Source organism: Psammomys obesus, unplaced genomic scaffold, assembly GCF_907164565.1.
Source record: "Psammomys obesus unplaced genomic scaffold, mPsaObe1.curated_primary_1811, whole genome shotgun sequence".
Lineage (NCBI taxonomy): Eukaryota > Metazoa > Chordata > Mammalia > Rodentia > Muridae > Psammomys > Psammomys obesus.
In genome coordinates this window covers 2,507,235-2,522,310 of record NW_026585742.1, presented here as the reverse complement: position 1 = coordinate 2,522,310, position 15,076 = coordinate 2,507,235, and the positions used below count along the sequence as shown (strand labels likewise).

Here is a 15,076-nt window from a genome sequence, read left to right as displayed (position 1 = left end):
ATTAAGAAACAGATGAGATTTAAAACAAATAATTTATACAAAATTAAAATTAAATGTTTTTGAGAGCCTTCCATATTTTTGGCATATGGAAGGCATGTACACACATCTACAAAGAAGATAAACACTGCATTAATTCTGCTACAGTGAATCCTGAGTTGGAAGGGGATAGAACGGGTTTGGGCATAGAGGGTGAAAGACAAAAAAGGATGAAAGACAAATAAGACCAAAAGAAGTACTAGTCAAGAACTCGGGAAAATAGCAGCTCATCAGTTAGAGCCCATGCTTAAGTCAAGTTTGTCCAGTTATCCTTAAATGGAAACAAATGTCAGAGGTGCTGTTGGTGCTACCTTTGTTAGGCAGTTGCTCAGACAGTGTCATTAGGTGTGGGCTTGTGTCTATGTTTAGTGACATGTTAACTGTGTTTGGGGGAGGAATCTAGTGGCTTCTGTTTCACACTCAAACAGACTAGACAGTCCAGAAACAGAAGAAACATTACCAAACTCATTCCATGAGGCCATAGTCACCTTGATGCTTAAACCGCACAAAGACTTAACAAAGAAAGAGAATTTCAAGCCAATCTCTCTTATGAACATTGACACAAAAATACTCAATAAAATAACTAGCAAACTGAATCCAAGAACATATCAAAGATATCATCTACCATGACCAAGTAGGCTTCATCCCAAACATGCAGGGGTGGTTCTATATATGGAAATCCATCAATGTAATCTACCATCTAAGCAAACTGAAACAAACAAACAAAAACAAACAACAACAACAAAACAACAGCAGCAAAAACCATGACCATCTTCTTAGATGCCGAAAAAGCATTTGATAAAATCCAACACCCTTTCATGTTTAAAGTTTTGGAGAGATCAGGGACACAAGGCACATACCTAAACATAGTAGAGGCACTATACAGCAAGCCTATAGCCAACATCAAACTAAATGGAGAGAAACCTAAATCAATCCCATTGAAATCAGGGACAAGAAAAAGCTGCCCATTTTCTCCATATCTCTTCAGTTTAGTACTTGGAGCCTTAACTAGAGCACTAAGACAACTAACGGAGATCAAGGGGATAAAAATTTGAAATGAAGAAGTCAAAGTATCACTGTTTTTGGATGATATGATAGTATACATGAGTGACCCCAAAAATTGTACCAAGTAACTTCTACAGCTGATAAACACCTTCAGCGAAATAGCTGGTTACAAATTTAATTCAAAAAATCAGTAGCTTTCCTGTACACAAAAGACAAAAGGGCGAGAAAGAAATTAGGGAAACAATACCCTTCACAATAGCCAAAAACAAAACAAAACAAAACAAAAAAACATAAACTACCTTGGTGTAACCCTAACCAAGAAAGTGAAAGGCTGGTATGAAACAAACAAACAAACAAAACTTTCAAGTCTTTGAAGAAAGAAATAGAATAAAAAAATCAGAAGGTGTAAAGATATCCCATGCTCATGGATCAGTAGAGTTAACATAGTAAAAATGGCTACCCTACCAAAAGCAATCTGTAGGTTCAATGCAATTTCCATCCAAATGCCAACAAAATTTTTTACAGACCTTGAAAGAACAATTCTCAAATTTATATGGAAAAAACAAAAAGACCCCAGAATAGCTAAAACAACCCTGTACAATTCAAGTTCTTCTGGGGCTATCTCCATCCATGACCTAAAGCTGTACTGTAGAGCAAGAGTAATAAAAACTGCATGGTACTCTCATAGAAACAGACTGGTAGATCAATAGAATTGAATCAAAAACTTAGAAATAAACCCATATACCTATGAATACCTGATTTTTGACAAAGAAGCTAAAACCATACAATGGAAAAAGATAGGATCTTCAAAAAATGGTGCTGGTCTAACTGGATATCTAGACATAGAAAAATGCAAATAGGTCCATATTTATCACCCTGCACAAAATTCCAAGTCCAAGTGGATTAAAGATCTCAACATAAAAACAGACACACTAAATGTGTACCTTGATCTCACTGGCACAGGAGATAACATTCTGAACAGAACATCAACAGCCCAGGCTCTGAGATCAAGAATTAATAAACAGGAACTCATGAAATTGAAAAGCTTCTATAATGCAAAGGACACTGTCAACAGAACAACATGACAGCCTACAGACTGGGGGAAAATCTTCACCAACCCTACATCAGACAGAGGACTAATATCCAGAGTAAATAAAGAACTCAAAAAATTAAACACCAACAAACCAAATAATCCAATTAAAAAATGGGGTACAGAGCTAAACAGAGAATTATCAACTAAGGATTATCAAATGGCAGAGAAACACTTAAAGAAATGCTCAATATCCTTAGTCATCAGGGAAATGCAAATCAAAACCACTCTGAGACTCCATCTTACACCCATCAGAATGGCCAAGACCAAAAACTCAAGTAACAATAACAATATCCGCTGGAGAGTATGTTGAGAAAGGGGCACCTCCTCCCTTGCTAGTGGAATGAAAGCTTGTACAACCGCTTTGGATATCAATCTGGTACTTTCTACAAAAAATTGTGAATAGCGCTACCTACCTGAAGACCCAGCTATACCACTCGTAGGCATATATCTGAAAGATGCTCTACCATACAACAAGGTTCATAGCAGCTTTATTTGTAATAGCCAGAATCTGGAAAAAAAACCCCAAAACCCTAGGTGTCCTTCACCCAACAAATGGATACAGAAATTGTGGTACATTTACACAGTGGAATAGCTATTAAAAACAAGGAAAGCATGAAATTTGCAGGCAAATGGATGGGACTAGAAAAGATCATTCCAAGTGAGGTAACCCAGAACCAGAAAGACACTCATGGTAAATACTGCTTTATAAATGGATATTAGCCATAGATACAGGATAAACATACTAAAATCTACAGGCATCAAGAAGCCACACAACAAGGAGGACCCTAAAGAGGATCCTTAATCCTTATTCAGTAGGGCAAACAGAATAGACACCTAAAGGGGTTGAAGAGAGGGAACAGGATGGGAGCCTACCATAGATGTCTTCAGAAAGACTCCACCCAGCAGGGGATTGAAGCAGATGCGGAGACTCACAGCCAAACTTTGGGCAGAGCACAGGGAATCTTATGGAAGAATGGGGGATAGAAGGACTCAGAGAAGACAGGGGCTCCACAAGGAGACCAACAAAGCCAGCAAATCTGGCCCCAGGGCCTCCTGCAGAGACTGATGCATCAAAGGCCATGCACAGAGAGGACCTAGACCCCCTGCTCAGATATAGCCGATGGGCAGCTCAGTCAACCTGTGGGTGTCCTAATAAGGGGAGCAGGGCTGTCTCTGACTCAATTGCCTGCTCTTTGATCACTTCCCCTTGTTGGGGCGATCTTGCAGGTCCACTGAGGAAGAGTGTGCAGGCAGGGCAGGCCTGATGAGACTTGATAGCCTAGCGTTAGATAGTAGGAGAGGAGGCCTCTCCTTTTCAAGTGGACTGGGGGAGGGAGATATGGGGAGAGGAGGTAGGGAGTGTGGGACTGGGAGGAGATAAGGGAGGGGGCTGCAATCGGGATATAAAGTGAATTAACTGTAAAAAACTAAAAGTAAAGTAAAACCACCACCGCCAACAAAAAGCCTTTTGTAGCATTGACAATGACTGGCCGAAGGATTTGTCTTTGATTTTTTTCACTTTGTGCCCCATATCCACTCCCCAAGCAATAGTGTGCTAGAGGACGAAGGGTACTAAGGGCAATTCCTAAGACCTAGGTCTAGGCAAAGAAGAAGAGTGCTACCCATAGAACATGGTGACATCATCAACCATAGAAAATTTAAGGTAACGTGGCTGGAACTATAGAAAATACGAATTCACTTTCCTGAAAGCTTCCCAGAGAGCATGCTCCAAAAGCCACGTGATTAGGTGGTATTTGAAAGCCTTACTGGCCTTAATTTTTATGAGCTGGTTGTATTTTAAAAACCGGTATGTTCTGTCCTTGACATGAGTCCTTAGTACCAAATATGCCAAGTTCTAGTCCACTACAATGGAAGACTTTTGCATACCTCTCACTTTAAACATTTGACTCACTAAATCATTATGCATTTATTGGTCTACTTTAAAAAAAAAAAAAAAAGCTTTCCGTTTTCCTAACTTCATCCTTTCTTCTGATTTTTCATCTTCATCTTTCATCTCTGGGTTTCATGTAAGTTGGTCTCTGGTTATAGATCTCTAGTGAGTGGCTCTTGACGTACACACATGTAGGGGCCTTAGTCACACAGGGTCACGCGTGTGTAGATATCACCTCCCTCGCTAAGATTGTTCCTGGGGCATGGATAGCTTTGGCTCAGTGTTCCAAGTGTCCAATTTCATTTCATTGTTTCTCATGTTCATTATTTTTTTTACATTGCTGTGACAAAAGATTTGTTAGAAATACCTTGCAGTAGCAAGGATTTATTTTGGTTCAGGGTTTCAGAGTTCTAATTTGCAGAAAATCATGGCTGTGGGAGCAAGCTATTTATCTCTCCACATAGAGCAAATGGAGAGACACCCACCAGAAGGCAGGCATAATCTCAAAGCCCTGGCTCTGCCCCCTGTCTTCTACCTCCTCCAACCACCCCCTTCTCCTAAATTTGAGACCCCCACCCCCAGGGCAGTGGCAGCAAGTACTCTCAACACATAAGCTCGCAGGGGACATTTGATTGCTGTCATTGGGCCTCTCCTCAAAGAAGGACAGGGAAAAAATAGCTTTCCTTGTCTGGGCTATGTCTGCATGAGTCGGGAGCTAGTATCATCTGAAACTCTGTTTTGCTCATTCCTTCGTTTTTTTGTTTTTCCAATTTTGGCAATTGAATTGCAATAGTTCTCAGGGAATGCGTGTTTTGTCATTGTAGGTGAGGTTAGACAGTGTTTGTTCCTGTGCTAAATTGCTGCTATACAAACAAAGATAAAACCATGTGAAAGAAGCCTTTAAGAATTAGGTTTGTACTCAGTACTTTACAGTAGATATTTCCATATAAACAGAGATGAGCAGGTCAATGGCAAAATTAAGTATCGAACAAACAGGACTTTGTGGATTTGAGGTGACACCCTGAAGGGCCAGAGAGTTTAGGCATGACAAACTGCTTTGTCACCCATGGTATAGCTGCTGCTTGGCAGCACTACTGGAATCAAGGCAACATTGCAGGGAGATGGGAATATGCCAAGAGCACTTACCTGGACTTCATCTAAGGGGAGATTTAAAGGGCCCAGTTTAAATGGCATTCTCTTTGCACTTAAGAATTTTCACTAATGAAATTTGCCTTCTAATGAACCTAGTTACTAGCTAGCTCTTTTGAATGCTTATTTTCTAAATTATTTCCTCTTTCAGATTTCACTGTGAGACCATGTCATTTAGATTTGGCCAACATCTTATCAAGCCCTCTGTGGTATTTCTCAAAACTGAACTGTCCTTCGCCTTGGTGAATAGGAAGCCCGTTGTACCTGGCCGTATCCTTTTCTTGTAAAAGAAGCATTTGTGTCGAACCCTCCAAGTCAATATAGATTCAGCCTTTATTGTTTGTCCCTGAAAGGTAAGCAAGGAATCTCCCTTCCTCCACATTCAAAGTGACCAGGTAAGATGTTATTCATATTTACTTTGAATCCAGTTGGTGGCACCTGCAATATGCTTGAGCAATGTTGCAGAACTACTAAGGAGGGTTGCTTAGCAACTGTAGCTTTGGATGGGAATTTTTGGTTGACCTTTTCACTACCATAGCTGTGTAAATAAATAGGTGTTTCTAAAATTGGTCCAATGAATATCATGGGCACTTTTTATTCGTTGTGAATTTTAATGGAGGGTTAGAAACTGGATGGTGACTCTGATGTGGAATTAAAGGACTGCAGGAGAATTAGAAAGGGACTGTTTCTCTTCTTAGTGGAGATTATTAAATTTATGCTTTTATTTTATTTTTGAAATTGTAACATAATCACATCATTCCCCCTTTCCCTTTCCTCTCTCCAAGCCCTCCCATGTATCTCTTCTCTTTCTTTTACAAATTAATGTCCTTGTTTTTCATTAACTGTTGCTAATACATATATGTGTATATGCATGTATATTCATGTATATGCATATGTATTTTTAAACATAACCTGGTTGGTGTATATAATTTTCCTAATATGTGTATTTTCAGGGCTGATGATTTGGTATTGGATAACTAGTTGGTATGTCTTCCCTAGGGAAGACTATTTCTCCCACTCTCAGCATTCCTTAGTTGCCTACAATTTTTTGTGTAGAGCTAACAGCTCCTGGTCTTCTCCATCCACTTTCTCTCATTGATTAGTGTTGTCCTGTTTCAGCTCATGTTTGGACAAACTCATTGGTGAGACTTTACAGGTGTAGCTTCTGACCTTACTGTGAGACACAGTTGAACATGTTATGAATATTGTGGTCTGTGTTGGAACTTGAAACATCACTTTCTCTTGGGAAAACCCCTCGTTTCTAGGGCATTCTCCGCTGTGAGTGCTGGTTGAGTAACTTTGTTTTGTTGGAAGAACTTTCTACAGGATTCAGTAGGAGCTTCATCCTCCTAGGCAGTGGAGGTTGCAATGGATGGGACACTCAGTGGAGGTGTTTTGTCATGCTAAACACCCCCCCCCCTTGGCTGTGTACCTGTGGATTTTATGGCATTTCCATAGTATTTTTCTTTATCTTTTTATTTTATTGTGCAAGGGGTAACAAGCTTCATGTTTTAAGATAATTTGTATTTTCCACACTGAACCATGGTTTGGCTTTGAAGTGAATTCCTTACTATGGTCCTCAATGTATACATATTTCAAGATATTTTTGGAGTAATTTTTTTCAGCCTTAACAAATAAAATTGTGGTTCTATAGTATTCTCTCAAAGTCCTGAGCCCAAATTTAGCCTGATTAACATTTGCAAATTTATGAAAACAATGAAGAGGTTATAAATGAGTAGCAATGTTCTATGAAAATTATTCTTTCTAACATTTAAATCTCTTTTTATAAAATTTTAAAGGGAAAGTTGAGCCTAAGTGCTCACTATTGAGAGGCTAGCTTTCTCTGCTTGCGAAAGGGAAAAGCTGAAGCCAGCATGATTTAGAAAGACTAGGCAGCAGAACAGCTTATAAGTTTTGGATTAAGTTTATATTGCATTCTTGAAACGGACCCGAACTTCCTGGACTACAAGCATTGACTACAAGCATTTTTATTTCTCCCTTTGGTTTCACTGGAAGTTTTTGTTGATCATTTTGTCTTGGAGAATCTTTAAAGAAAAATATAGTCAGATGGCAAAAGAACAAAGGTGTAATATTCCATTGTTTTCGACATGCTAGCTTGAGTTGACTTTTACAAGAGAAAGAGAACTTGGGATGAAAATGAGTATTTAGATGACTGAATCTTCATACCGTGGACTAGGGAAACATGATGTCACATGGACATACTGTATGTTAAGTGGTTAAGGATGGAGGAGACTTTGCTTTGTGAGTTTTTATTCATAACTTGATAATTAATAACTTGAACCATTGGTGAAAGTGTGGTAGTAAGACTGGGAAAATATCTGACACAGAACCTATACATGCCTTCTTCTACGGAAAGAGCCCCAAGTGAATCCTGAGCATTTAGTGAAAATACTGCCCTGGAGTCACCATTTTGAAAGTGAGTCCTTTCAAGTTACCATATCTGTGAGAGGATTCCAAGAGCATGTAGGAGATCGTCCAGAATTAACAAGCATGACCATGTTTAGAAGAAACCTGCTCCTGTCTGAGGAGGACGTGAAAGTGGGGATGCTTTGGGAACCAGCCCACTGTGCAAGGCTGCCTCACATCTCTGCTATTGAGTCTTGGAGCCAGTAGGCCACGCATCAAGACAGTGATTTCCTACATTGTTAGGTAACCTTCACGTTACCTTTGCAGACTTGGTTGGTCACAGCTGTGAGAAGCTTCTTAGCAGGCATTCACTTGCTTGCAGAAAGCCATGGCCTTTTATCCTGAGATTTGGGAGTTGTATCTGTGGCTAGCGCTCTCTGCTCCTTTCATAAAATCAATAGTGAGGGGCCTTCTACCCTTGCCAGCATTCTGTCCTGCCTGCCCTAGCCTAACCCTGTCGTGTGGATCACCGAGTGCTCTTCAACCTCTGCCTCTAGGCTTCTCCCCGGCCCCCCAGCTTCTGACCATATCATTTTTCACTTCCCTTGTTGGCAGATCATTTTTTAAAATGCCCAAACTGTGTGACAAGTTCCAAAGGTATTTAGAACGTTATGTTGGTTTCTGTCTTTCCAGCTATCTGCTAACCCTATGTCTCCCTTTTCCATTTACTCTGCTCTCTTCTACCCGTGGCTCTCCCCAGACTTTTCATTTCAACTATGCTGCTATGGTAAATACTTCCCTCTCTTGGTAAAGACATCCTCATTGTTTATGACATTTCACTCCTTTTTCATGCACTGATTCATTCAACCCTTGCTCTGTGCATTCTTTTCTCTGCATAGAATCATTTCTTTCTGTGGGACTTGTTCTTAACCATTTCCCTAGCATCTAAGTACTACAGTAACTAGAATTAAAGCAGAAACTACAGACAGCAAGAGCAAATACAGTGGTTTAGTTGCTAGAACGAGGCAATCAGGCCTGCTAACGTCTGCCTTTTTTGTATTCCGAAGCCCAGACCCAATTCATGTCACTGCACTATTTCAGTGTTTCTAGTATTGTGTTGAGGCTGACTTCCCTGATTTTCCCAATCCTGTTTTGTCAGTTACAACTCTGTTTTCAGTTGTGTGTTGACTAGGGGTTAAGTCCAAAAAGAGTGAACAAGTTGATGGCCACTAGAAATGTTCAGTTGACAGTTTTATATTTTTCACAGTAGTTTTATAGTAACTTCATATAAAATGGAGTGATTTGCGTTGAACAGTTATTTGTTAAAAATGATATCCAGGCACCCTGTGGGGGGGGGTTTGTTATTAATGAATGACTTGTAACTTGTAAGCATTATCTTTGAACTGATATCCCCACTAGCCCTTTTTTTTCTTATTGACTTAAAAAAAAGTTTTCATGTGTGTCTGCATCTGTGGGTGGGCACACATGTGGAGCTCAGAGAGAGAGCTCAGGTGTCAGCCCTTACCTAAGTCTGAGTCTCTTACTCTTCGCTTCTGTGTACACAGACTGGCTTCTTGGGAGTCTCCTGTCTGTAGCACCCATCTCACCACAGCAGTGCAAGCATTGAATCGCACACGTGTGCTACCATGTCAGAATTATGGGCATTCAGACCTAGGTCTGCATGCTTGCCTGATAGGTTCTCTCTCCTGAGTCATCTCCGCGTCTCCTTATCCCTGGCTTTTTGATCGTTTTTGTAGTAGAAAAGGAACTGTCAGAGCAAGGGCCAGAGGCAGGCTTCTGCCGCAGAGGTATGCAATGCTTCATTCACAAAAGCACCACTTCAGTTCCTCCCCTCACACAGAAAGCAAATACTCCCATTCCTTGCCAAGTTCTTAGAGTTAACTGAATAGGCTTTGGCCTCTGTGGTACAACACATGAAAAAGAATGTCAGAATGTCTTTAATCCATTAATTTCTGAGTACAGGAAAATGCTTTTCAAGCTTTCTTGGTGAGAGACCAGAGTCGTTTTGAAGAATCGCGTCTTCAGAATTTTGTTGAACATTTTATTCACATGTTTCAATGCAGCTCAGCTCTTGTTCATGGCTTAAATAAATTGGCACCATTACAGTTCATACCTCTCCTTGCCCCTCCCCTTGTGTTATGCTTTGTCTGCCTCTCCTCTCGAGCTGAGCATGAAAAATGAATTTGAACATGAGTGGAATCCATTTGGTGACTGGGGCTTTTATTGTAAATAAAATCATTCATTTGTTATGTCCTGTTGTTTTCAGCAGACAGTGTATTGATCTGTGGATTGCTATTCAGAATGGTGCAAGGAGCCCTAGCATATGAGGGAGGGACACAGTGTTTGTGGATGCTTTGAATATGGTATGTAATGATGGAGACAAACTTTGCTCACTGGCCATACTGTATCACACAACTCATTTGTCAACAGTTTATTGAATCAGTTATTACAAGGCACAGATTTTCCCCCGACCAGGAGCATCACACACAGAATGCTATCAGGACCAAACAATGTTAGGATGATGCATGGGGGACAGCCTTCCAAAGTGTATTGTGAAGAATTAGATGAAGTAACTTTAGGGACATTTCTGCTGACACATTACAAACAAAAAGTTTGCTGCAGTGGGAACTGTGTGGCAAGACTCTGCCCCAGCAGAGAGGAAAGAAAACACTGACAAATGCTTTTTAAGACAAACTTTTACCATTTTCAGTGAGAAATGTTCCCTTTTCTGGTTTCAGACTATCACCACATTTGCTCTTGAAAAATTGAAAAAAATAAAAAATAAAAATAGCTTTTATCCTTAACTGTGGTTCTTGCAGAATAGATACTATAGATAAAAATGCCCTTTTAGTCCTTCCATAAAATCAGAAATATTTGTCACTTCCTGAGTGGGTTTTAATCTTGTGAACTCCTTTAATTGTTCAGGAAACCACAGTTATTAGGGATCTGCTGATCTTTCATTTCTCAATACTGTTTCTTTTTAAACCTTCCTGTACAAATAAGATGAGCGCAAGCACTATTTTAATATCCTTATTGCTAAAGATAGAATTGTGATCTTTAAATTGCTGTGAGCACATGTCTTTGCTCCGCTTTGTGTGTGCCTCTGTATACTAGCTGGCTTAAGAATTCATACAGAGATCTTCAGAGATGTCCTGGAGCAACCTGGTCCCTAGCTGGGATGGAAGAGGTGGTTTTCTTATGGTCATTTTTTAAATTGGCAGATTATTGCACTCGAATATGTGTGTATGGTAGTGATTAATCAACTGGGAGAGAATTCTACATAAATGGGCCCCTCTTCTTGGGCTGTTAAGAGTTAGAGGCACTTGCTAATAACAGCCCACCATGGCACTGCTAAGTGGGAACAAAGGGCAGTCTTGGATGCTGTCATCCTTCTCAGTTCACTGGTGTATGGTTTTAGAGTCTAGAAAGAACCACAGAGGATCTTGTCAATTCCTTTCATAAGACAAACCTTGTGTGTCAGTTACTTTTCTTAAGTATTATAAAAGAAATAGCTGCATAAGAAACAAGTCAGCTTTATCCCGAATACCACCTCAGGAGGTGATGGAGAGTCGATAATGTCAGGGGTGACTGTGAGGTCACATTTAGGGTTAGCAGGCATCATCTGTCAACAGTGTCTGGGGCAGGGGGGAAACCCTTCCTTTTCCAACTTTACTTTTGGTTCCTAGAACTGAAACTTACATTGTTTCTTCGGTGTATAGCTGAAGATAGATTGGTGACATCTAGAACTGAAGGAGTGGATGTGGTAGGTGTAATGTGCAACAGAATAGAGAAATAGGTGTGGCCTCCTCCCGGAAACGGCTTGCCTGGAGCATGTGCACAGTGGTCCCTGGACCTCACAGGAGGGGCTTCCTTTTATGAAGATGCGTCTTGACTCTGCTGTCCCCTTACTGCCTGCTTCCCCGAGTTGCCTATGCAGCTTTCTCCCCATTGCTTGACAATTCATTTTTACTGTCTTTCCTTGACTGTGACTTCCTTCCTGTCAGGATTTACCTTGTAGCTACAGCCCCGCCGCAGGGAGATGGAGGGCTGCCCTGACCTGGTTATACATTGGAGGAGAAAGATTGAACTGGCTTTTCAATAACGGGGGCTTTTAGTGGCACATTTCTCAGCACACAGCAAAGAGGCTGTGAATCCTCTTTGCTTTTTCACAAGCAGAAAGTAATACCTTTACAAACAGCCGATCTATATACAATTTCTAACAGAGAAGGAGAAAAAAGGGGAGCATTGGAAATGTTCTCTCTCCTGCTAAAGCCGAGGGTACATTGATAATCATATGTTTCAGGATTGAACTTTGACTATTTCTCTTGTTGGCTGCTCACATGGGTATCCTGTGATATGAAAAGCTCATCCCATTTCTATTTCTTTTTCTTGTGTACCTTTCTAGGTAGCTTTGTGCTGCCGTGGGTCCACCTGCTGAACTCTGCTCATTATAGTCCGTGCATATCTTTGACCTGCTTTCCATGTAAGTCATCAGATTAGAAAGAACAGGAAAAGCCTGGTCACAGTGGTGCCAGCTTTGCACTTGTAAAGGAGCATAATTAGGAATAATGAATGGAATAATACATCACTATTCATAAGAAATGTCACATAATTAACTCAAATAATGTGAAATATATTCTAATTTCCATTTGGCATGAAAATAGATTTGTTAGAACACCAGTAGGCAGTTAATGTTTATCGTATATTTTTATACACATATCAAAACTGTTAGTTTCTGCTGAGTGAATATACGTGGTTTTTCTAAAACACAGTCAGATGGCTTTCTTCTCATTGAACCTTAGTATATTCCTTATTTGTTATTTATTATATATTCACAATTTTTATATGTGTTCAACTGGTATAATTAGCGTAACTAATTTATATTTATTGCAAATTAATGATCTAATTTATTTACTTAGCTCTCATTTCCTTCCTCAAGCTAATTGACTGAAAAAATAACGATAAATTTACACAAATAGCTCGTGGGCACAAATCCTACACTGGTCTCAGCCTAAGGACTCTGGGAAGCATTAGGTAACTGAATTAGTTTTTTAATCTCAGCCATTTTCCTGGGCTTTCTGCTGTAGGCCTTGAGCATATCTCAGGAGTCTTGGTTTGGGTCTGTGGATCCCAGCTTGTGTTCAGGATGCATGTAGCCTCAGAAAGAGGAGTTAATTCTGTGTGTAACCACTGCGGTGACCACAGCACTCACCACCATCAGCTCTGATTCTGAGAAACCCTCTGCAGCACCAGATAGCCACCTAGCTTTTTCCACAAAGAAGAGAGCTCTAAAGAGGCCAGAGGAGGAGGCCACCAGCACATAAAGGCAATCTAGAAATATTTTAGTATTTTGGTAATGAAAATGGGCACACCAGGATACTCCATCTTAGGACGAGTGTGAGGATTGATGGAGGAGGCTGCCAGAGCACCCTGGGGTCCAGCATGATGCCTGTCCCTCAGCATCACTGAGTGTTGCATAGTTGTGGGTTTACTTATGAATGAAGACAATAGAAATCTTTCTCTGCTTCCAATGGCCTTCAGCGCCGCAGGTCAGAGAATGCTGGCTGTGTGCAGGAGGCTGGGGAGGTACTACACAGCCTGCCTGCCTTTCCTTTGTGCCGTTCGGATTGACTATGTCTATAAACACAACCTACCGCTGCCTTAGCTACCACAACAGCATAAATGATGGATTAAGATAATATCTTGTGGCCAACAGTACTTTTCTGAAGCCAGTGTCCTTTCTTCTCACTCATGATCTGTGATCCGTTTAACTGGAAAAACTGAGGCTCAGACCTGTAGCGACTCCCAACCCGTGGAAATCATGATTTCACCTAGGACTCTCTATTCTCATTCATTATTTTCTCTACCCCATTCTGGCCTGGGGCGTTTCAAGAAGTTACATTCCCCAGATTCTAAAACCTTTCCCATGAGCCCCACTTCATAGTGTTGTCATTTAAAAAAAAAAATGTGTATGCTTGGCCACTTCTACCTGTCAGTCATTTTTCTGTTGATGGCTTAATTATTTGTATCTCAGTTGCCAGCTATGAAGGTTGGTTGTAGAATATAACTAGCTTGATGACTTTCAGAAACTGTCCATCGACAGCTGCATAGAACCAGACACTCTTGCCTGGCTGCTGGCATCATTTTCTCTAAGATGAAATAAGTATAGGAGGGATAAGTTCATGGGGTTTTCTAATTTTTCTCTTTTCTTAGAAGGTTTTGAAATGGCTGTAGTTATCAAGACATCATTTCGTCTTCAGGATTTATTTCCAGTTCAAGAGTTTTGTGGGAACTAAGATTTATCTGTTGAATGCTAATACTTTAAAAGTCAACCATGATATTCTCCTTTTCACCAGGGATGATTGCTTTAATAGTTGTTAAATAAGATGTGCCAGGGTAAAAATAAATCATCAGGAATTATGTTAAAAGCTTCACCGAGGGTGTTGCACATGCAGAATCTAGAAAACTGGTTGGAGGAAATGTCTCCCGGAGCTTTTGTGTGGAGCCATCTTGTCAGCAACGGGTGGAAGCTCAGAAGTGACAGTCACTGAGGAAGAGTTTCTATGCAGTTGAAATAAACATCTGGGACTTAAGCAAGAGGGGCGACAGCAGTTGGGGACACATACTCCCTGTCTCCACTTATATGAGGAATAACATCAAAATCAGACACACCTCACTGAACTTCTAAACTGTGCTAGGGAAGAATTGGTGAGAGTGAAGATAAATGACTGTAATGGTGGCTGCTGAAACTCGCCCCCCTTCTGCTTTCTGTTGTACGCTAAAGCCCTACTTGAAAGAAGGCTGCTCTACAGAAGGAAACTGGTATCTCGTTCCCGGGACTGACGGTGCTGAGCTACCAAACTGCAGGCTTCTGTAGCCCTCTGCAAGGTTGGGCAAGTTGCTTTGGGCTTATGAGTTTGGGTGTGTAATATGAACATGCAATATTGCTTGTGTCACTTTTGCACAGCTGTCACTATCAGGTGAGACAGGGGATGTTTGTTGGAAAGACCTCTCCTAATGGGATATGGAGCATCCAAGAGCAGTGTTCCTGGGGACTCTGGTGGGTGGCATGAAAAAACCTTTTCCGTCCCGTACTAGCCTGTTGTAGCTCTTGGAGGAAGTGCTCTAAATGCCTCTCTTAAGATGTCTGCTGGTTGACTCCCGTAGTGTACTGTGTGTGTCAGAGTACCGTGTGTGGCTGTTCCACAAACCTGCTCAGCTGAACTTTGGGCCATCCTGTCTGATTGTAATATAGCTGTTTTTAAGGAAGGCATCTCAGTGTGCTGCTCAGGGCCACAGGATGCCAACAGTCTTCTCAGAAGTACTAGTCCTCTGTTTTGAGAGCTTGGCCTGTGCTTGCAGGAGGGTTAGAACCAGGGAGCACTGGCCTTCTACATTTTATATTCCTCCTTCATTGTGTTTCACATGAAACTACCCTATCCCTCCCTCCCTCCCTCCCTCCCTTCTTTCCTTCCTTCCTTCCTTCCTTCCTTCCTTCCTTCCTTCCTTCCTTC

The 15,076-nt window shown here is 40.9% G+C and overlaps 1 protein-coding gene across 3 annotated transcripts in view; it reads left to right on the top strand.

Annotated features, from left to right (window-relative positions):
- Fhit (fragile histidine triad diadenosine triphosphatase) overlaps positions 1-15,076 on the top strand; it is a 1,508,502-nt gene that overhangs the window by 696,448 nt on the left and 796,978 nt on the right. For all 3 annotated transcript variants that reach the window (XM_055599194.1, XM_055599196.1, XM_055599195.1), the window contains one exon: positions 5,326-5,444. In XM_055599194.1, the coding sequence (XP_055455169.1) occupies positions 5,342-5,444 (103 nt within the window). In that variant the 5' untranslated portion in view covers positions 5,326-5,341. The remainder of the gene's footprint in view (positions 1-5,325; positions 5,445-15,076) is intronic.